This window comes from Brachypodium distachyon, chromosome 2 (assembly GCF_000005505.3).
Source record: "Brachypodium distachyon strain Bd21 chromosome 2, Brachypodium_distachyon_v3.0, whole genome shotgun sequence".
NCBI lineage: Eukaryota > Viridiplantae > Streptophyta > Magnoliopsida > Poales > Poaceae > Brachypodium > Brachypodium distachyon.
In genome coordinates this window covers 48,480,658-48,501,658 of record NC_016132.3, presented here as the reverse complement: position 1 = coordinate 48,501,658, position 21,001 = coordinate 48,480,658, and the positions used below count along the sequence as shown (strand labels likewise).

The window sequence follows — 21,001 nt, the reverse complement described above, 5'->3', positions numbered from 1 at the left end:
ACAATTGAGATATGAATTTTTCGTGACAGGGATGCATGAAAATATATACTGCTCCAGCAAATTACTCAGCAAAGCAAAGTGGCCTTATATTTTTTTTGGACGAGAGTAGAATTTAGGCGGACATGGTGGTTTTCTCGTGTTACGCTTGGATGACAGCGCCTGCTCTAGACAGCGACATCATTCCTAGTACTTTCTCCGTCCAACAATATCTCAACTTTGATTAAATTTGAATGCATCTTTACTCTAAGTCATGTCTAGATACATCCAAATTTTGGCAAACCTGAGACATCTTTTGTTGAACGGAGGAAGTACAACTTCGGTTTTTTTTCCCTGACGAACAATGCTGCTTTTGTAAGGTAGGGAGCCAAAGGCCAAAAATATAAAAATTATTCCTTCTAATTCATGATAAGATTTAGTAGTACTCCCTCTGTCCGTTTTTTTTCTAGGGGCGGAACTTTACTGGCCCAAATGGCAAGCCACTCTGCCCGGGTTGTATCGACTGGCCGCGGCCGCATGTCACGTGAGTAGGCTGTCGTGGGTCCTTTTGAGAAATGTGCAAAAAATTATACGTGTGCTAAAACGGACAGAGAAAGTACAACTTTATACGTACCAGATCAGCGACACTTATTATGAACGGTGGAGCATTTGATACCTTTAATTCCTTAGTTTCTGGAGTTGATGGCAGCACCTCGTCTGTCTACGATGTTCAGTGTAAAAGTAGTGTACTTTTGTACTTGCTCATTGTCCTGTCAGTACAATTAGAGATTATTTTATACGAGAATAAAATAACTGTGAACATATATATGGCTCGCGCGGTCACGCCGCTGGGCAATAGGGGCTAGACCCACATAAGATAATCGGATAACTCGTCTCATTTTTTTGTGATGAACGAAAACAGTGTGTGAAATTGACCACGAAACCAGAAGACGAAGAGCAAAAGAAAACTCCATCACGTAGTCACGTTTATGGTGGTTCAAAAGTGGCAGGAAGGAGCAGGGCGGGCCGCCCCAATGGTTGCTGGCCTCCTCACGGGAGATTCTCCGCATCCATCGAATATCCACTAGGGAGATGCCCCACGTACGAAATCTATCAGTCTTTTTGTCACATGTCATTTGGTACCACCCATTGCTGCAGAACTCCCTGTCCTGTTCTTATTCTTTTAGAAAAACAACAGCGAAATTATCGTGCATATTGCTCATTAACTCTCTGGAACTAGCACACAACCAAGCAAAGCAAAGACTGCGCGTTCGAATCAGAGCAATATCCGATATGCGCGGCAAGGAGTATTCCTCGGTGCGTGTGGACGAGCGAGACTAGCAGCAGCCGGATGCGCGCGGCGAAAGTGACTCCACTACGGCACGAGAGAGGATATTCCCCTCGCACATGCAGAAACCCCTCCGGATCCGTCCTTCCTTCCTTCCTCGCGTATTCTCCCCGCGCGAGGCACACGGTGCTAGGCTAGCCGACCCACTGGTGCGATGCGTCGCGAGGCAACACAACCCCCCGCCCGCATATGCGAAGGCATCAAAAACCGGAGCCCGAAATCAAAACCGATTCGTCGCGCGGCTTCCGGAAAAAGGCAGCTAATTAAGATGGGATCTCCCAACGCGCCGAAACGCGCACAGTAATTCCGACGCCTACTACTATTGTTAGGCATCGTCTCGTAATATTCCCTCGGCATCTTCCGGCCTCCCGGGGCACGCAGATATAAACACCCCCCCGTGCCCAGATCGTTTCCTCGTCAGGAGCTCAGACACCGTTCTCGTGCGCACACACACAGACACAAAACCCACTGCAAATCCGTCTGCACACACCCGATCGACGAGATGGCCGGCGTCGTGGTGGTGTTCGACTTCGACAAGACGATCATCGACGTGGACAGCGACAACTGGGTCGTCGACAGCCTCGGCGCCACGGAGCTGTTCGACCGGCTCCTCCCCACCATGCCGTGGAACGCCCTCATCGACACGATGATGGGGGAGCTCCACGCGCGTGGCAAGACCGTCCACGACGTGGCCGAGGTGCTCAGGTCGGCCCCGATCGACCCGCGCGTCGGGGCCGCCATCAAGGCCGCCTACGGCCTCGGCTGCGACCTCCGGGTCCTCAGCGACGCCAACGGCTTCTTCATCGAGACCATCCTCGACCACCACGGCCTCCGCGGCTGCTTCTCCGAGATCAACACCAACCCGAGCCTCGTGGACGCCGACGGCCGCCTCCGGATCGGCCCGTACCACGCGACGCCCCACGGGTGCGGCGTCGGCACGTGCCCGCCCAACATGTGCAAGGGCCAGGTGCTCGACCGCATCCGCGCCTCGTCTGTCGGCAAGCGGGTCATCTACCTGGGCGACGGGCGCGGGGACTACTGCCCGTCGCTGCGGCTCGGGAGGGACGACTTCGTGATGCCGCGCAGGGGGTTCCCCGTGTGGGACCTCATCTGCGAGAACCCGGGCCTGCTGCAGGCGGAGGTGCACCCATGGAGCGACGGCGGGGACATGGAGGAGACGCTGCTGCGGCTCGTCAGGAAGGTGCTCGTCGAGGAGAGCAGGCTGTTGCCGCTCGACTGCTGCAAGCTCGAGTCGCTGCCGGTCGCCGCCGTCCAGGACGGCATGCCCATGCCGCTCGGCGTCAAGAACGTCTGATATCCATCGTCGGTCTATTATGCTGATAAATTTGGTGGGGATTCATTCTCTAATTGATCTGATTTGCTTGCCGTCCTCGATCTGGTGGTGTGTATGAGTTTGTTTCGTAGGATGTCGGAGGAAACAAGTATCGAGTTGAGGTGTTCTGTTCGAGCGCCAATGGCGAGGTCGAATAATGTGCGAGGCTTGCAGTAATATTGACTAATTTGTGTGTGACATTGTGTGTCGTTGTGGATGGATCCTAGCAGTCGGTAAAGGCTCGTTGTATCTCATCGATCTTACTCCTATTGACGAAAAGAATACATGAGTTTGTGTGACGAAAGTCATTTTCCAACCGATTGAAAGTGTCTAGCTTCCCGAACAAGCGCGTCGTACGGAGTACTCCTGTGCACCATCTGTATTTCTTTCCTTGATATATATACAGTATGCAATTAAACATCGTACTACCAGCCTTCTCTTAGAACGTGGAACGGATTGGAATTTGCAACAAAAGCAATAACTTGTCGTCGTCTCGGTCAACGGAGAACTTGTGCGTTTTATTCCAGCTGCTATAATTTATTGGGTCTGTCTAGCGACGCCTGGTTTTGGGCTTTAAATCGGTCGCCTGTTATTTATGTAAAATCCAGTCGTCTGGTTTGAGACAAAAAAGCAGTCACTTTTTTGTATGCGTCGCATCTTACATCTAGGGGACAGAAATAGAGCCAAGACTATTGTGTATTTCCCTCCAGAAATTTAGAACTTCTGTTCCTGTGACTTTGTTCTGGGCCTGCTTCTGGTACTCTTTTGCACTGGGCTACCGTCTGATTGCACAGAACTATCAGAAAAGGGTATCGGTCAGAAAAATCTAGAAGAAACGATCCCATATAGCAGATCGATATGTAAATGCAAATTGTGTATAGCTACAATTGGAACAGGGAAATTAGTACAAGTTACAGGCGCATGACCCTCGGCATAGAAGGCTGTAGTTTATACATTTCCTAACCCACACTTCCTATGACCAAAAATTTAGAAAACTGATACTAACTCTACAGTAATTCTTCTGGATTGGACAGGAAGCCCACATAGAGACATTAATGATTATAAATAAGACAAAAGAAATTAGACGAAAAACACAGAGCTGAGGCCTGAGATTGATAATGGCTGAGACTCAAAATTCTGCATACTTGTGGCTGGAGGTAGATCAAAATTAGATGCTGATACTAAAGACATGGCTCTGAGTAAATCAAAAGGCTGAAAAATGACCACTGAAAAATCTTATGTGTCTCGAGACTGAAACTAACAGCAAGGCAAAAATAGGGACACAACTCCTGAGATAAACTGGGAATTTTACTGATAATCAACCGAGAAAACTGAGAAAGGCAAAAGCAAACGACTGAGATCAATGACTACTACGAATACTAAAACTGAGACAATAGAAAATGACTAAAAGCTGAAAATTACACTAACTGCATGATATAATTACCCCTTTGCAAAACATGCAAAAAAAACTAGCCAGGGCGTGCAAAAAACTTCGAAAAGAAGTTAACTAGGGTGCTGGAATTGCACAAGTGAAACTGTGCAATTTTAAAAGGGATTGAAAAGAGAGTTAACTAAAGTGGGTCTTACATGTGTTAATTTCAGTATGGAACCCTGTAGAGGCCACCGAGGCAGCTGGGGCATTTAAATCACGGTGGGTATCGATATTTTCAGCTGTCACTATAAAATTGCAAGACCCTTTGACAGGATTTTCAGGGGTAAGCTCACCAAATTAGACAGAATCAAAATATTGAACCTGTGACGGAAATGAGAAACCAAAAATTCAAAAGAGAGACATTCTTTGAAACAAGATGAACCAATTGAGATAACGACAAATAGACAAAAACAGAAGGTATACCGAGGTGCTACAGGAACTAGACGGTGCATTTTCCAATTATGAAAAGGCTATAGTTGAATTTAAAGATGCACTAGTGTGTACAAATTGTTATTGAAAAAGGTAGTCCAGTTTGGACATATTCAAAAATTTCAGTAGCTAACAAAAGAGCATGAATTCAATTCAATTGCAATGCATGGACCCTAGAATTGCAGTATTTTTAGAGGGTGCAATCTATATTAAGAGCACTGCAATTAAATTAAAATCAGTACACAAAGAAGCAGCACTGAAGGGTGCAAATTTAAATTGAAAGGCAGTCCAGATTGGACAGACTTTAACAAATTCAGCAGCAAACATGAATCTAACCTAAAATTTACACTACTGCATCTAAGCCAGCCTTCAAAACACACAATCACACCTAGTACAAGAGTACAACACACATCACTACAGCAACCAAAGCACCCATTTCGGCAAGGGTACAAAGGAAGCAACCAAAAACACATGCCGAAGAGGATAGAGATGGTCTTGCCCTTCCTGAATTCTCCTAGCCACATTAAGATTAGCAAAAATCAGAGGCAAAATCTTGAAGAAACAAGGCTAACCAAAGCAGAATAGGGGGTAAACATTCACCGGAAGGGAGCGAGCAAACTCCGACGCCGACAAGCAAACTGACCCGCCCAGCCTCTACGGGCCCGTACTCCTCGCCGACGCACACCAGCGCGTGCAATTGCATTTGATTATACGCCAGATTGCGCAAAGTAAAATACATACAATTGACATTAATTTGCATCTTTGTTCTGAACAAAATTCATAATCTACAGGTAAGGAACACTGGAATGCAATTCAAAAAGGGAACAACTGCAATTGCATTTGATTATATGCAAGATTGCACCAATTAAATTACATGCAATTGACCTTTGTAGCTATCTTGTTAGCAAAATTCAGAATCAACGGGTAAGGAACAACAAACTGGAATGCAATTAAAATTTGCAAATGCAACTGACTGCATTAAGAGGTGCAATTGCAGCTGGTTAAAAGAAAAATTGCAACTGCAACTAACAGCAGTAAGAGGTGCAATTGGACTGAAAAACTTTATCATAATTAGGATACTACACAACTGCAGCAGGTCACTAGAAAAATTGCACTGACCACAAAGAAAAAGAGTAACTGCAATTAACTGCAAAAAGGAGTGCAAATAAGTTTATAGTTTAAGTGCATCTACAACTACAAATCAGTGCAATTGGATTGAGAAAAAAGAGCCACCTCACATAACACACCACAGAATATCAATTTCAACAAAATTTGAAAAAAGTAAGTATGGGACAGAGTATAGCATCGTGGACAGGCCACAGACTCATTAGGTGGGACGTCAGATGAGGAGATGGGTTTCTAAACTTGAATTTATGAGAACTCGAGATGGGATTAATGTGTGGTTAATGTCTCATGAGTCATGACGACTGAAATGGGGAAGAGAGGAAGCAAATCCAACTGATCGGTCAATCAAAACCCACCCAAAAGTAAGATTAAACCCCAGATTAAGAGAGATAAAGGAGAAAAAGGTTGATGAGAGCATGAATGCTAACCTGGATCGATGTGCACCAAGGTTGGTCTTCGCAGTTCACTCTCCTATTTGCCCTTGTGTTGGAACCTTGCTCTCCCAACACACCCCAGGCTCAGCAAATATCTCAAGACGCGGGACAAAAGAGAAACCTAGATGTCAATGCTTCTATTAATTTCAGGGATAAAGAACAAATGACTCATCCGCAAGAAGACAGAGTCATGTACAGTTGGAACAACCAGCATCATAGTATGTGTCATCATGTTAGTTCTTATCTCCTACTAGTGTAAAGATTAAATGGACATTTTTTGTTTGCAGCTAGGAATCAAGCAGCAATGAAATGAGATTTGAGCAGAGAATTAGCAAGAGATAAGAGAGCACAAGCTTTATAATAAGATAAGAGAGGAGAAGCTCCAGGAGAAGATAATGATGGCAAGCTTTGGGGGAGCAGATAAGAGAGGGCAAGCCTTAGTTCAAGGAGATAGCAGCAAAGTCCAGTCATATTACGGTACAAAATTGTAATAATGGAAAAAATATTTATTCAGAAAAAATAGAACAAAGTAGCAGCAAATTATGCTATGGCAAGTACCTATGGTTTATTGGGAACAAAAAAATTAAACCTGTTATACAGATGTTTATTGGGAACAAAACACATTACAAAAATCAAATATTGGAACTTAGACTAATCTAAACTTCGACTACTACAACTTTAAACTGAGACTTAAAATGAGATGTATTGTATACTGATAATGACATGGCATATAATCTTCAGAACAATGAGCTGATAGTCCATTCAAAATCCTATCCATACTACTGCCTTAATGGCCCTGTCCAATGGAAGGTTGTACATATGAAACTCTATCCCAACAGTAACTGAAAATGGCAAAGCTTCTGCTAATTTTAAAGACGTACAATATAGCAAGTTGGCAGTCCAAACATAACATAACAACTAAATTTTTTCAGTGGTTGGTCATCACCTGCAAGACTACTACAACAGAATGTTATTCAGAAAATGAGCGGCAACAGAAGCAGAAACCAGATGGGCCACCAAACTGAATAATTTACTTTCCTGTTTGAAGCAGAGTGTAAACAAAAGGCACGATCCAGTTATACACCGATACATACATCAAGGAAAAAATACTACAAACAAGCACTTGTAATTCCCAAACTGATCACAAAACTGAGCTACGCTTCAGCTCACAAATTTTGAAAATCTTGTCTTGACTGAATTGACATTTGCATCACTCAAGCCATATAGTGGTGATACACAAAAACACAATCACAGCCCAACACAATACAATAGAGTGATTCTAGTTCAATAATAGTAGCCAGAAGTAGCAATCTCACCTGCTGCTGCGGCTCCCTGCGCCTTAATCGGACAAACAAACGACTGATAAAACATAAGACTGAAGATTAAGGACAAAGAATTCACTATTCTTTTTAATCGGACAAAGAAATGACTGAAAACTGAAAATTAAGGCTAAAGATTAAGGACAAACACTCACTGAAACTGAAAATGTAGCCACATTTGCGCCGAACAAAAAGGCCGAGCAAAAATCAGCGCAGCCCGCAAGTACAACAAACTAGCGTAACCATTTTGATGGGAACAACTCACCACATGCCACGAAGCGAGACCACACCGCCAAAGGATAGCAGATGGAGATGGCCTTGGCCTTGCCCTTGCCCTTGCTGTCTTCGCCTACCCACATCCTAAGAAAAAATGGAAGCAAAATCAGTGGCAAAACGCGAGCAAATCAACAACTGAAATGCTGAACAACTAAACTAACAAAACAACACCTGCAGTTACCATGCCCAGCATCTAAATTGAGTTAATCAAAAAGCGTAATCACAGAGCAAAAACTCACCAAATTTCGTGGGACGGCACAATTGGCAAAGATTCAATGACCAAAAAACTCAAAATCGGCATCATCTCGAGCAAGCTCACACAAGATGTTGCCACCATACATCTAACATCATAAGACATCAACATCAGGTTAGAGTGTGGTGAGGCAAATACCAAAAAGAAAAGGAAAAGATATTAAAAAAAAACATCTACAGTTGCAATTACATTGGGCATATACCACACTTAACTTTGGGCCTATGAACAGCAAAAACGAGATCCATTTCACTGTGATTTTTTGCATCAATTTATATTCGAGTACTACCTCAAAAACGCCCCCAACCTAGCTCATTCCAACGATGAAGACAGTAAAAATCACCACCTAAAACTACAAACACAAGGCCCACGGACAACCAAATCCCACGGAAATCAGCAGCGAAAGCACCACGATATCATCATAAAATCGACAAAAATAAAAGGGGAAGGGATTCACCGAGAGGAAGCAAGCAACTCCGCCCCAGACAAGCCGAGGCACCCGCCTCTGCTGCCTTCGCCTTGACACATCGTGGCCACGGTGATGGGAGCACAGAGTCCGCCCCACTGCTGCCCCCTCGCCCAGAAATCGACGCCGCTCAGGAGGATCGAGTGCGGGCACTTGCTCTCTCCTCCTCGCCCAGAAATCCTCGCCGCTGAGGAGGTTCACCGCGAGAGCTTGCAGATCGGAGAAGAAGCACGCCCCGACGCCCGCGGTCTCGAGCCGGAGACGATCCCCGCTGCTGCGTGTCTCCCCGTGGGCCGGTGCGCCCCGCTCGTCCGCGCCGTCGCGCCGTGCGACCGACGAGCAAAATGGGGAGAAAACCAGTGCGAGCCTTCGAGGGAGCAGTCAGAGGAAAAAGAAAAGAAGACTGCCAAGGAAAAGTTAATACGAATCTTGAAGCATGGATGGACGGTCCACCAATCGCCTGGTTTTCAACAGAAAAGCAGGCGCCTGTCCATTAGCAAAAGCGTAATTTATTTCGTAGATTTGCATATTTATATCTGTCTTGTTGTTGTTATCGACAACAATTAAAATAAGGGGTGTCAATGCTCGATGGCACAAGTACGGGTATAAATGTAGGGCGTGTACGCCGGCCTTATAGCGAAAGTCGTCGTACACTTGGACAAGTTGACACATCGATATTTTTTGAATAGGTTCGGTCGATCCTGCGGGTGCGACTTAATCCTATGTTAGGAAAGGTTTCGAGGAGGCTGTTAGCCAAGGGCTTGGGCCGAGCGGATCTTCCCAAGACACCTTTTGGCGAGAGGTTCGTCGGGGCCGCCTCGTACTTGGACCGAACGCGTCTTTCGAAGTATCGAGGTTAGGATACCCTCGGAACTCTAACCCAACCCCTTCCCCTTCGAGTCTGGCCCGAGGCTGAACGCGTCTTCCCGGATCTCGAAACTAGAGCTCTTTGCAAGAGACTCTGGCTCTCTCCACTTGAGTTTATTCAAGTTGAGAGTGAATGATACATGCCCCCATGGGGGGTTATTTATAGCCTAGGGGTCCATGACAAAAGACCAAGGCTACCCTTGACTAGTCTTCCTTTGCCACGTAGGATTGATCGCGCCACATAGACATCTTTGACTCGTGCTTGCGAAATGTTGACTTGGTCGTCGTCACGTAGGATTTACTGCCCGGCCCATATAAGGGTTTTATTTTACTACAACATGTCTATTTATACACATGGATACAGAACTGTTCACTTCCGTGCACAGTTCAAAACATCCTTCAATGCACAGTTCACGTCCATCGTTTCAGACTTTCAAGCAACCATGGTGTTTTCTCCCACAATTTGAAAGGCTGGCTCGCCAATCGACACCGCGCCTGTTACAAATCTCGTTTTGGGAAATGACGCTATCGCATGGCCACAGCAAGTTGGGCAAGTTCACGCAGGTTGCGTTTCACCGAAATTTAGGCACATATCCCTCTCTCACGCACACTCTGGCGTCTCGTCCATCCAAAGGTTCCAGGGGAAAGTCCGGAAAGCTATTCCAATGGAGGCACAAACTGCAAGGTGGTCGTGTAAACACGTTGGTTCTGACTGTCAGGGGACTGTTGGCGACCACGAGTCCACAATGAAGCCCACTAGTCCAAATTAAAGTTTGGTTCGGCTTCAACTCTACTTTTTTTAACTACATATTTGACACTAAAAGTTTAAGCCCGTGGATAAATAACACTATGAACTCAATTTTGGTCTGACTTTGACCGTAAAATCTCTAAAACTGGGCAAATCACCTCATGAGTGGTGTCAATACTGATGTGCTAGATTTAATGCGTTTTTATGATGACTAGGCTATGTAGACCGACTTTTGACTAGGAGACGTGGCAAGTTGTGGTTAAATCGATGATGCTTGCATGACTATGGTAGACTTTTGACGGGGGTTAACCGATAAAATGAGTTTGATGGGCCATCTAGATGTTACCCACGAGTCCACGACACAAGCAGTCACCTATGGACAATTTGGTTGGTTCTTTCCTAGATATGAGGAGAATGTAGAGATTTTATGGGCGGGGACCCTAACACCCACTATTAGGACCTTTGCACACCTACGCTACTTGGGATACCACACTCACTAGAAGGGAACCCAAAACTTTATTTACTCTCATAATATTGGTACAACACTTCTTAATTTAGTGGCTACCTTATTACTACAGAACCATACTACTTCTTCTTGGTAACTCACACTTTTCTTAGTGTGGTACACTACTTGTTGTGGTGCTTGTGGTACAACTCATGGGGAGGGGGATCACCCTTATTTATAGTTCTACAAGAGCATGTGGTACATCTTACTACAATTTTCTAGAATACTCTACATGTACTTAGTTCTAAAGAATTCCCACTTATTCTTGAAAGTTACCCTAAGACCTTTACATGGTAAATAGCAACCCTCTTCAAGCAACCTCTCAAGCCTTCTAGAATATTCCAATATTCTCATATTCACTAGAAGGCTCCTTGTAAATATCTTCTTCTCCAATTATCCAAAGTATTCTAAAATCTTCTCAAATATGCATAACTAATTCCCAACACTCTCCAATTATCCAAAGTGTTCCAGAATATTCTCAAGTATGCATTGCTATTTCTGAACACTCCCCCTCAATGCATACTTGACTCCCAATCATCTCTTTAATAATGTCCTTGGATCTTCTGAGCTCTTCCATTGCGAACTTTCTTCTTTTCTTCTTGCATTGAGTTCTTCTTAACCTCATTGCATTTTCGCAGCTCAGTTCTCTTCTTTGTCCTTATCCAAACTTGACCTTTTGCTATTTTCTTTTGCTATTTCCATGTATGAAGAAACTTGAGAAAGGGAACCACGGACATACCTCAGATCTGGTAGCTTTGTCCTCCATACTTCATGTTTCTTGACCTCCTGTTGACTCCGTTGGGGTTCCTTGACTCTATGTTGATCCATACAATTTTTCTCCATTACCTTCATTGATGGATCATCTTGCAAGACTAATGCTCCATCACCATCTCCGTTATACTTAGATTTCTTTGGCTTATCCTCATGATCCTCCAAGTCTCCATCGTCACTGTCATATCCAAACACTGGAAGCTCATGCATGGGTTCTAGATTTCTCACATCGGTGGAAAAGCCATTTTCTATATCACATTCTTCATCATCATCATTCTCCTCTTCTCTGGATTCTTCTAGATCCTCCATGAAGAAGCCACCTTCAGCATTCCATTCTTCTTCTTTATCATTCTCTTCTCTGGATTTTTCTAGATCCTCTATGAAGGAGCCACCTTCAGCATCCCATTCCTCTTCCTCCTCATTCTCTTCCTCTCTAAATTCTTCTAGAGCCACACCTTGGATTGATGGATGCTTACGTTCAGTTAGGTCTTCAACAAAATAGACTCCGTCTTCCATCATGCTTAATCCTTCTTGAGCATCCCACTCTTCCTCTTCTAAGACCACATCCGCCATAGTCACCACTTCTTTCTCCGAGTGCTTCTTTGGACTCTGACAATCCCTAGCAAGATGACCACTCTTGCCACAATTAAAACACTCACCTTTCTTTCTCCTTTCATATATCAGCTCCCGCTGATCTTCTTTTCTTCTTTGAGCTCCCCCTAAATAGCTGCTCTCCCTTGGGCACCACTTCTCATCTTTCGTCCACTTCTCCTTCACCGATTCTTGGCATCCTCTCCATCTCTTTCTTTAAAGGTGATACTGCCCATCTGCTTGGCTAGCTCCTCTTGATTAGCCAATAAATTCTCCAGCTCCACTACTGAAGGTTGAGTAGGCCATCCCATCACCGCAGCCATGAACCCATTGTATTCGGTATAAGACCATGGATGATGATTCTCCTCATCCGAGCCTCACTCACCTTCTCATCCGGGGCAAGTTGGGATATCTCATGACAAATATTTTTCACTTTTGTAAAGTATTGTCCAATAGTTAAAGTGCCTTGTGAGATACCTGTAAGCTCATTTTCTAGGAGGTGAAGTCGTGCTTCGTTCTTCCTTGAGAACAGCTTCGCCAATGTGTCCCAAGCCTCCTTCGGTGTCTTTGCATCTCTGATGTGCTCCACTAGGTCCTCCTCAATCGTTGTCTTCAGCACGAACATAGCTTTGCCTACCTTGATGCGCCACTTCTGCAAAGCTTCTGCATTCTCCGGAGAAGTTGTCTCGGTGCCCGCAATGACCTTCCATAGGTCATGACCTTGAAGATAGGACTCCATGCAGGTCTGCCAATAGCCATAGTTAAACTATGCCTTTTAAGCCTCCACATGCCATTTCCTGCGATCATGAGATCCGCCATCTCGATTGACGCCCTGCGTCCACTTCACTTGGTCCCAGACCAGTGATCTCCACAGTCCCAGACTGTGCTCCGGCAGAATCTCCCTTAGCGCCTCTCAGTGACACACTGAGCTATGTAAGCACCCTACGCTTACCACTGCACCGGCTGATGACTCCTCCCCAAATGGTCCCAACCAACCTGCTTTGATACCAACTGCAGAGATTTTATGGGCGGGGACCCTAACACCCACTCTTAGGACCTTTGCACACCTACGCTACTTGGGATACCACACTCACTAGAAGGGAACCCAAAACTTTATTTACTCTCATAATATTGGTACAACACTCCTTAATTTAGTGGCTATCTTATTACTACACAACCATACTACTTTTTATTGGTAACTCACACTTTTCTTAATGTGGTACACTACTTGTTGTGATGCTTGTGGTACAACTCATGGGGAGGGGGATCACCCTTATTTATAGTTCTACAAGAGCATGTGGTACATCTTACTACAATTCTCTAGAATACTCTACATGTACTTAGTTCTAGAGAATTTCCACTTATTCTTGAAAGTTACCCTAAGACCTTTACATGGTAAATAGCAACCCTCTTCAAGCAACCTCTCAAGCCTTCTAGAATATTCCAATCTTCTCATATTCACTAGAAGGCTTCTTGTAAATATCTTCTCCTCCAATTATCCAAAGTATTCTAAAATCTTCTCAAATATGCATAACTAATTCCCAACACTCTCCAATTATTCAGAGTGTTTCAAAATATTCTCAAATATGCATTGCTATTTTTGAACAGAGAACATCTTCAACGCCATCGAGGAAGACATCAAAGTTACAACATTTGACCGTCTTGCCATACATGCCCGATGCCGTAGCCAAGTGTCTCTACGCCGTCGTGGCACGCTCGCTTGCCCAATTATGAGTCGCGAGCTCCGAAGCTGTTACCGCTAAGGACAAGTGCATCAAAATTCGTCCTCTTCACTGATGCTTGCCGTCAAAAAAAAAAACCATGAAAAGATGCTCCAATCTTGTTGTCCTCCAAAACGTCACCTTCATGTGCTTATTCCAAATCACGCTACCTGCATCAACGAATGAAAACAAGAGTCGGTGAGTGTCGAAGAATGTGCCGTGTAAGCAGGCTTAGTGGCCATGCGGATACACATACCCTAAACGGGACCCATCGGGGGTTCTACAACCTATACGGAGATATCCCGGGTTTTCGAAGGAAATCTTGCGGGTTGTTTGGAAAAGGAGTAACATAGGTTCTACCCGTTACACAACCAGGACACCAGCCCGACGCTTCATGGAGTTCTGCTTGGAGTCGGGTATACAACTGCCATACCACGTGGATATAAAGGTGGCCAAGGGTTCACATGAGAGGAGAAGCAATCAGATGATTATAGAAGCCTACGGCAGACACAAAACCTAACCCATCGAGTTCTCCTAACTTATTGGGTATCCCTGTTGTAAAAGGCGTTGTACCTTGTGATCCCGATATGATACAATCAGGCAAGAGTGTTAGATCCGTCGATACACTAGTATATCCACACATCTATACAAATCACACACAACTACCTTACCGTTACAAGGCAACGATATTTCATCCATCGACGGTAGCGAACTTGATTGTAGGCCATGTTCAGTTCTTCAGCTTCACCAAATCGTATGCCAAAATCCCCAATCCCTAAATTGGCAAAGCTAAAAATCGAGGGAAGAGTGAGGGTTACTTGTTGTGCTGTCACCGCCATTTGAAGATACTACCATCTCACCAAATCAATCAGTCAAAATTTGGTCCGCCGCCTAATCAGCATCAAAAACTTCGTCAATCTGCCCCACAAGTGCTAAAACTACTCAAGAGGTTTTACCCGGTCTTAAGAGATTTCAAACTCAAGATCAAACAAATATGTATTTAGAGTTTTTTTAAATCAGATATGTTCAGACAGGTTATTTGTTTACCGACCTAATGTTAAGGGTGAAATATGGACGATGTAGCATTAATGGGCTCGGAACCTTACCACTGGGCCTTCGCGTTGTCTAACAAGAGAATACATAGGTAAAACAACTACTGGCCCACGGTCGTCAAGGAGTTGGGCTTGGGCGATCCACACTCCAATCGTGTGCCCGGCACGAACCCCGACCCCGCGAGGCGCTTCCGCCTGCCCAGAGCTAGGAGAAGCCAACGCCCAATCGCCCACGCTTCTACCTCCCCCTCCACGAGGTAAGGAAACCCTAGCGCTAGCGACCGGCACCACGACCATGGCGTTGCTCCCGCGCACGGCGCGCCTGGCCCTCCTCTCCGCGCCGCGGACCTACTCCGCTGCGGCGGCCGCAGGCGCCTCGCCGGCTCCACCCGCGCCGTACGGGGGCGTGCCTCCACCGGCGGCGGGGTCGAAGGCGGCGGAATTCGTGGTCTCCAAGGTAGACGATCTCATGAACTGGGCGCGCCGGGGGTCGATCTGGCCGATGACTTTCGGGCTCGCCTGCTGCGCTGTCGAGATGATGCACGCCGGCGCGGCTCGTTACGACTTCGACCGCTTCGGCGTCATCTTCCGCCCATCCCCCCGCCAATCCGACTGCATGATCGTCGCCGGAACGCTCACCAACAAGATGGCGCCCGCCCTCCGCAAGTCGGTACCAACTCCCTCCTCTGTTACTGCTCAGATTTTGCAAGTGTGTATCCCGTTTGGCAATTAGGTGTAGAGCCTGCTTAGATCTCGGAAAGGATCTAGGTATGAAGCAATCGGTTTGGGTCAGAAGTTTTTGCTTCAGTTTTGGTTGAAATTGCTGTTTGTAGGGGTCTTCCCACCGGCACAGACATCCAATATGTTGTTAGGCTATGGTAAAAATGGTGTGCGAAGTTCTTATTTCCCATTTTTTAAATTTAATGCCAAGACCTGCCACAAATCCAACATCAGCTCTTACAATACCCCATTTATGTACTTCCTCAGATCCATAATAAGTGTCTCAGACTTGGTGCAACTTTGTACTAAATTTGAGACACTTATTATGGATCGGAGGGAGTATTTGTTTAGAAGGTCTGCTGCAAACACCACGAACTATAATCTTTGAAATGTATAGGTAGCATACATGGATCACTACAGGGGCTGAAACACAGAAATTCCCTATACATTCCAGGATCCATAATGCTAAGTACTACTAGTACCAATTAATCATGATTGAATCATTGGGGGAGTGCTAGTTCACGGACGGACGAATTCCAACCAGCCCATTATCCCCTGTCAGAGGCATATGTAGGGATGACTGCTCAACCTCCTTTGTCACCTCTCATGTTTTGCCCCATGAACTTATGACTTTTCTCACATAAACTTTCACTTTTCTGCTCTGAACTACCAATTTCAGAAGAAAAAATAGTTCTATTATGCTTTGCCAAAAAAATGGGATGAACTTTTGATTTTTTTTAATGAACTTCCTTTTGTTTTGCTGAACTTTCAAAAAACTGATGAACTTCCCCTTTTTTTGGGTTCAATTTTTTAAACTAAACCAATTCGTATGGGAAAAATATTTGGAAAATTTCACCAGCTTTCAAAATTGACAAAAAACGGGAAAAATAAAAAATGGGTGTGGCGTGCTGCAACAGAGACGGCAGAGGCCCTGCAGCAGCTGCAGCCGTAGCCTACGTGGGTGGGTGGCAACACAAAGTCACAAACAGCAACCACAACCTCCCTTGACGCAGCTTCCCGTGATAGCACAATGCAGCCTCCCACAGCTGTCGTAATGCAGCCTCCACTGTCCAGCACGAGCATAAACAGCGGCTTCCTACAACCGGCGCGATAGTGCGATATTCTCCTTTCGACGCATTGGTGGCGGCTCCCAACCCAAGGTGCAGCGGCGATGACCCCAATGCCAAGTGTGCATCAGCGGTGGCCAGGCGCTATGGTGATTCTTCGATGGAGAGGATATGTATGAGGACGAGAGATATTCTTGGAGACAGAAGAGATAGGTGGTAATCGATTCATGGAAACAGATCAGACCGCTTGCTTGGTGGGGTCCTCTGGGACGTGTTCTGCGGTTCGACTGCACCATGTGGTTAGCTGTGTAGGAGGCTTTCTGGAATCATTGAAAGCATGTTCATTATGAATGCATATCACCAAAACTGCAAAGCCCACCAGGAGCACCATAATTTGCGTACTTTCCTGTATGACTGAAGGGATTTCAGACCTTCCAGAAAAAAAGAAGGGATTTCAGAAGATACTTTGATATCTCTTGCACTTTGATTACCCAATCGTACAAGTGGAGAAGGATTTGCTAAAATGTTAATTAGAGTGTATACTTACATAGGTTACTTAGGCTTGCTAAGTTTCGATGTCATATTTCATTGAATAATGTAGTGCTCCATATATCCATAAAGTGCTATATGCCCACACAATGGTAGAAAACCATGAAAATATGCAGTGCCTGCTTTGCATAGGCATGAATTTGCTCAGTCAAGATAGGAACATAAAAAAGAGTACAGTTTGGATTACTTTTATGGCTGACTGATGTGCTGTTGCAACACATTGCAAGTTCTATACTTAATATCGCTGTGATTTGTGACTGGCTTTGTTACGAAAACACTGTGGTTTATCCTCAGTGAAGAAGAATGGGTTATAGTGATCTGCCATAAGCTTGGTTGCTTCTGTAATGGTTTTCTTTTCTTTTTGGAGACATGTATAGAACTTATGAATATTGTTTGACTGCACTAGTTGATATTTGGAAATGATTTGGTTTAAGATCTTGGAATCTTTCTTAATAGCCCATTGTTCTCTAATTCTCCTGTCATTGATAACTTCCTCTGCAGGGTTTATGACCAGATGCCTGAGCCCCGATGGGTCATTTCGATGGGTAGCTGTGCCAACGGTGGTGGATACTACCACTACTCCTACTCTGTTGTGCGTGGATGCGACCGTATTGTTCCTGTGGACATCTACGTCCCTGGATGCCCCCCAACTGCCGAAGCCCTACTGTATGGTGTTCTCCAGCTCCAAAAGAAGATAAACAGGCGCAAGGATTTCCTTCACTGGTGGACCAAGTGAAGTGCTATTTCTATTCTTGCTTGTTATGACAAATGATATTGTTTTGTTTTCTACCTGCTCGTCAACTGGAATAAGAAGGGCCTTGTGCTCGGATTTACATAACTTACTGTTGTGCCTGGGAGGATGTATACCCGGGCGGGTTGTCCTGTTGAGCATGGGGCTCGTGTACTTGTTGGTTCCAGATCAATGGACAGACCAGTGCTGGAACTGGTTTTGCTTTACATATTGTAATATACCTTGATAAACTTCGTTGTGTAAGGATTTCTTCAAAGTGCAATTGGGCATTTCACTTATATTTGTAATCGACTTTTTTTTGTTTTGAAGTCTTTGCATGCTTACATGGATCGGACAGTTCGACGCACAGACCACCGTGCCAGAACCGCAAGTCCGTAACCCCTCGCGTTATTTTTTTCCCTTTCTGGGCACGCAGACCCCTCTCCCTTGCCGAGCGCCCAAGCCCCCTTGGCTCGTCTTTCTCCTCGCGCACCCTGGACTCCAGCAGCGCAAGCGCCACCGCAGCCGGTTCATCTCCAAATCTCTCGCTCCCGACCGTTTCTCCCTAAATTGAAGCATCAAAATTATTTCCCATCACCCCACGAACCGATTCTGCTCTCTAGTTCCTCGTTTCATCTCCTTAATTCCCCCAATTCGTAACCGAAGCCATGAATCTCCCCCGAGTTCGAAACCGAGGCAAAAATCAACGTAGGGCGGCCGGTCCTCCGCCCATGCGTACCATGGCACATCTCAAACATGCTCTCGCCCTCCTCGGGCTCCTCGTCTTCTCCTCCTCCCATGCCACACTGCAGCCACCAACAACTCTCCACGTCCCCGTCTTCCACCGCGACACGGTCTTCCCGCCACCGCCTGACGACGTCAAGTGTGTAAGCCTCCTAAGCCGCCGCCTCGCCGCCGACGCCGCACGCTACGCGGCGCTCGTGGCGTCCCTGATCATCGGCAGCTTGACCGCGCACGACGACGACCATCTCCATTCCCCCGTCATCTCCGGGCTCCCCTTCGCGAGCGGCGAGTACTTCGCGTCCGTGGGCGTCGGCACCCCGCCCACCCCGGCGCTGCTGGTCATCGACACCGGGAGCGACGTCGTGTGGCTCCAGTGCAAGCCCTGCGTGCACTGCTACCGCCAGCTGAGCCCGCTCTACGACCCGAGAGGCTCCAGCACCTACGCGCAGACCCCTTGCTCGCCGCCGCAGTGCCGCAACCCCCAGACCTGCGACGGCACCACCGGAGGCTGCGGGTACAGGATCGTCTACGGCGACGCCTCCTCCACCAGCGGCAACCTCGCCACCGACCGTCTCGTCTTCTCCAACGACACGTCCGTCGGCAACGTCACCCTCGGGTGCGGCCACGACAACGAGGGGCTGTTCGGGTCGGCTGCCGGTCTGCTCGGCGTCGCCCGGGGCAACAACTCCTTCGCCACGCAGGTGGCCGACTCCTACGGCCGATACTTCGCCTACTGCCTCGGCGACCGCACGCGGAGCGGCAGCAGCTCGTCGTACCTCGTCTTCGGCCGCACGGCGCCGGAGCCGCCGTCCTCGGTGTTCACCCCGCTGCGGTCCAACCCGCGGCGCCCGAGCCTCTACTACGTGGACATGGTTGGGTTCAGCGTGGGCGGCGAGCCGGTCACCGGGTTCTCCAACGCCAGCCTCTCGCTCGACCCGGCGACCGGGCGTGGCGGCGTCGTGGTGGACTCCGGCACGTCCATCACGCGGTTCGCCAGGGACGCCTACGGGGCGCTGCGGGACGCCTTCGACGCGCGCGCGGCAAAGGTAGGGATGCGGAAGGTGGGCAGGGGCATCTCGGTGTTCGACGCGTGCTACGACCTCCGGGGCGTCGCCGTTGCAGACGCGCCAGGGGTCGTGCTGCACTTCGCCGGCGGCGCGGACGTGGCGCTGCCGCCGGAGAACTACCTCGTCCCCGAGGAAAGCGGGAGGTACCACTGCTTCGCGCTGGAGGCGGCGGGCCACGACGGGCTCAGCGTCATCGGCAACGTCCTGCAGCAGCGGTTTCGTGTCGTGTTTGACGTCGAGAATGAACGAGTCGGATTCGAGCCGAACGGCTGCTGAATTATTTGATCTCAAGCACGAGCAATACAGTTTGTTTTATCCTCACGCACGATCGATCGAGATCGAGAGTGTAAATCTGCGGCCATAAGTTGTTTATCGGGTTTGATTCAGGTGTTAAATGCAACCACTACAAAACTACTCCCTCCGTCTCGGTCAGTTAGGGACGGAGTGAGTAGTATAAGACGTACAGATTTTTGTTGAAATTGATTTTCATGAAGTTTGAACTATAGAAAGCACTGGATCTCAGGAGTCAAAGTGGGTTTCCGACATCTATGCTAACACTACAATAAAAATTCAGATTTTTTTGAAACTGATTTTCATGAAGTTTGAACTACAGGGAGCACTGGATCTCGGAAGCCAAAATGGGTTTCCGCGGTCATACTAGACTAACGTAACAAATGTAAGCCTGAGCTCATTTCCTCGTGCTCTGCATACTATCTTTCGAAAAAGGTCATCACACTCCGCATCCTACTCAAGTGAGACTCCTTTCTCTCCTTCCACACCCCGTCTTCTTCCTCCTGACAGTCTTCTTTTCCTTTGTGTCTCCGGCTCTCCTCCCTTTCTTCTCCACCGGCACTGCCGGCAGGAGTGGGAAAGGGAGGAGGGTTCGGCCCCCTTATGTATATTACGCTAGGTTAGTTGCCTTAGAGGCCTTTGGCGTTATGCCGTATCTTTTTCTGGTTTTTCTCTTGGCTGTTGTCTCCTCCGCTGATCCAAGCTCTTCCGGGATCTCTCACTCCTTGACGGTAGTGAAATTTCTGGGAAGGGTGTTGGATTTTGTTCTTGCTGGGACAACTTGCCTCCCCCCTACTTATCCTAATAAATCCTGCATCTTGGTTATGGTTAGATCTGATTCGTTGATGTGCTTCAACTACATGTTCAATAAACGACGATCTATTAGAGTTTATTCTAATCCAGCTCAAGGACTAGACAGGAGGGTCAGTTTGGATCTGGAGCATGCTTTCTTTTTCAATTCGTTGGCTCCGGATCTCTCTTGGGGAGATGTGTTTTCTTTAGGACATCTTATGCATCTTCTTGAGGCTGATTTCCGTCCAAGATTTCGACGAGGAGATGTTGTTCTTCCCTTCAACCTCCACTGCGGAGGCCCGCTTTGCGGTCTCAGAAAGCAATTTTTTTTTGTCAAAGTCAAGGACAATTCCTTGCCTGCTCTGACAGCTCCGGCCATCTCTAGGGCCCTTATTCGA

The 21,001-nt window shown here is 46.8% G+C and overlaps 4 protein-coding genes across 21 annotated transcripts; 3 read left to right on the top strand and 1 right to left on the bottom strand.

The window, feature by feature from the left end:
* The first annotated feature begins 1,578 nt into the window (after positions 1-1,578).
* LOC100828291 (inorganic pyrophosphatase 1) lies at positions 1,579-2,975 on the top strand. Its single transcript, XM_003569651.4, has one exon. It carries the CDS (start codon positions 1,827-1,829, stop codon positions 2,637-2,639), a length of 813 nt encoding a protein of 270 aa, XP_003569699.1. The 5' UTR covers positions 1,579-1,826; the 3' UTR covers positions 2,640-2,975.
* Positions 2,976-3,221: 246 nt separating this feature from the next.
* LOC104582858 lies at positions 3,222-8,768 on the bottom strand. 18 transcript variants are annotated; one of them, XR_001406373.2, is made up of 6 exons: positions 8,380-8,756; positions 7,912-8,013; positions 7,662-7,756; positions 7,394-7,436; positions 5,119-7,115; positions 4,706-5,032 (listed from the first exon to the last, which is right to left on the bottom strand). XR_001406373.2 is itself a non-coding variant. In XM_014899681.2 (5 exons), the coding sequence occupies exons 1-4, from the start codon at positions 8,448-8,450 to the stop codon at positions 6,107-6,109; spliced, it is 360 nt and encodes a 119-aa protein (XP_014755167.1). In that variant the 5' UTR covers positions 8,451-8,768; the 3' UTR covers positions 3,222-3,453; positions 6,072-6,106. The 18 variants fall into 18 exon arrangements, 1 of the variants encoding a protein (XP_014755167.1); XR_001406374.2 differs by having other exon boundaries at positions 5,119-6,198; positions 7,024-7,115; positions 7,394-7,756; positions 8,380-8,754; XR_002963899.1 differs by having other exon boundaries at positions 5,119-6,172; positions 7,024-7,115; positions 7,394-7,756; positions 8,380-8,754.
* Positions 8,769-14,827: 6,059 nt separating this feature from the next.
* On the top strand, positions 14,828-17,992 carry LOC100827781 (NADH-quinone oxidoreductase subunit B 1). The gene is made up of 2 exons (XM_003569650.4): positions 14,828-15,309; positions 17,481-17,992. Exons 1-2 carry the CDS (start codon positions 14,939-14,941, stop codon positions 17,713-17,715), a joined length of 606 nt encoding a protein of 201 aa, XP_003569698.1. The 5' UTR covers positions 14,828-14,938; the 3' UTR covers positions 17,716-17,992.
* A 6-nt stretch (positions 17,993-17,998) lies between these two features.
* On the top strand, positions 17,999-20,058 carry LOC100827880 (aspartyl protease family protein 2). Its single transcript, XM_003567008.3, has one exon. The coding sequence runs from the start codon at positions 18,378-18,380 to the stop codon at positions 19,794-19,796; it is 1,419 nt and encodes a 472-aa protein (XP_003567056.2). The 5' UTR covers positions 17,999-18,377; the 3' UTR covers positions 19,797-20,058.
* Positions 20,059-21,001: the final 943 nt, after the last annotated feature.

Bases quoted from the DNA above. Each gene is read 5' to 3' on its own strand.
- LOC100827781 (XM_003569650.4), top strand. From the start codon at position 14,939: ATGGCGTTGCTCCCGCGCACGGCGCGCCTGGCCCTCCTCTCCGCGCCG. The intron at 15,310-17,480 runs GTCGGTACCAAC...CTTCCTCTGCAG, and splicing joins ATGGCGCCCGCCCTCCGCAA to GGTTTATGACCAGATGCCTG.
- LOC100827880 (XM_003567008.3), top strand. From the start codon at position 18,378: ATGAATCTCCCCCGAGTTCGAAACCGAGGCAAAAATCAACGTAGGGCG.
- LOC100828291 (XM_003569651.4), top strand. From the start codon at position 1,827: ATGGCCGGCGTCGTGGTGGTGTTCGACTTCGACAAGACGATCATCGAC.
- LOC104582858 (XM_014899681.2), bottom strand. From the start codon at position 8,450: ATGTGTCAAGGCGAAGGCAGCAGAGGCGGGTGCCTCGGCTTGTCTGGG. The intron at 8,014-8,379 runs GTGAATCCCTTC...TTATGATGTTAG, and splicing joins GAGTTGCTTGCTTCCTCTCG to ATGTATGGTGGCAACATCTT. The intron at 7,757-7,911 runs GTGAGTTTTTGC...ATTTTTTCTTAG, and splicing joins GTGCCGTCCCACGAAATTTG to GATGTGGGTAGGCGAAGACA.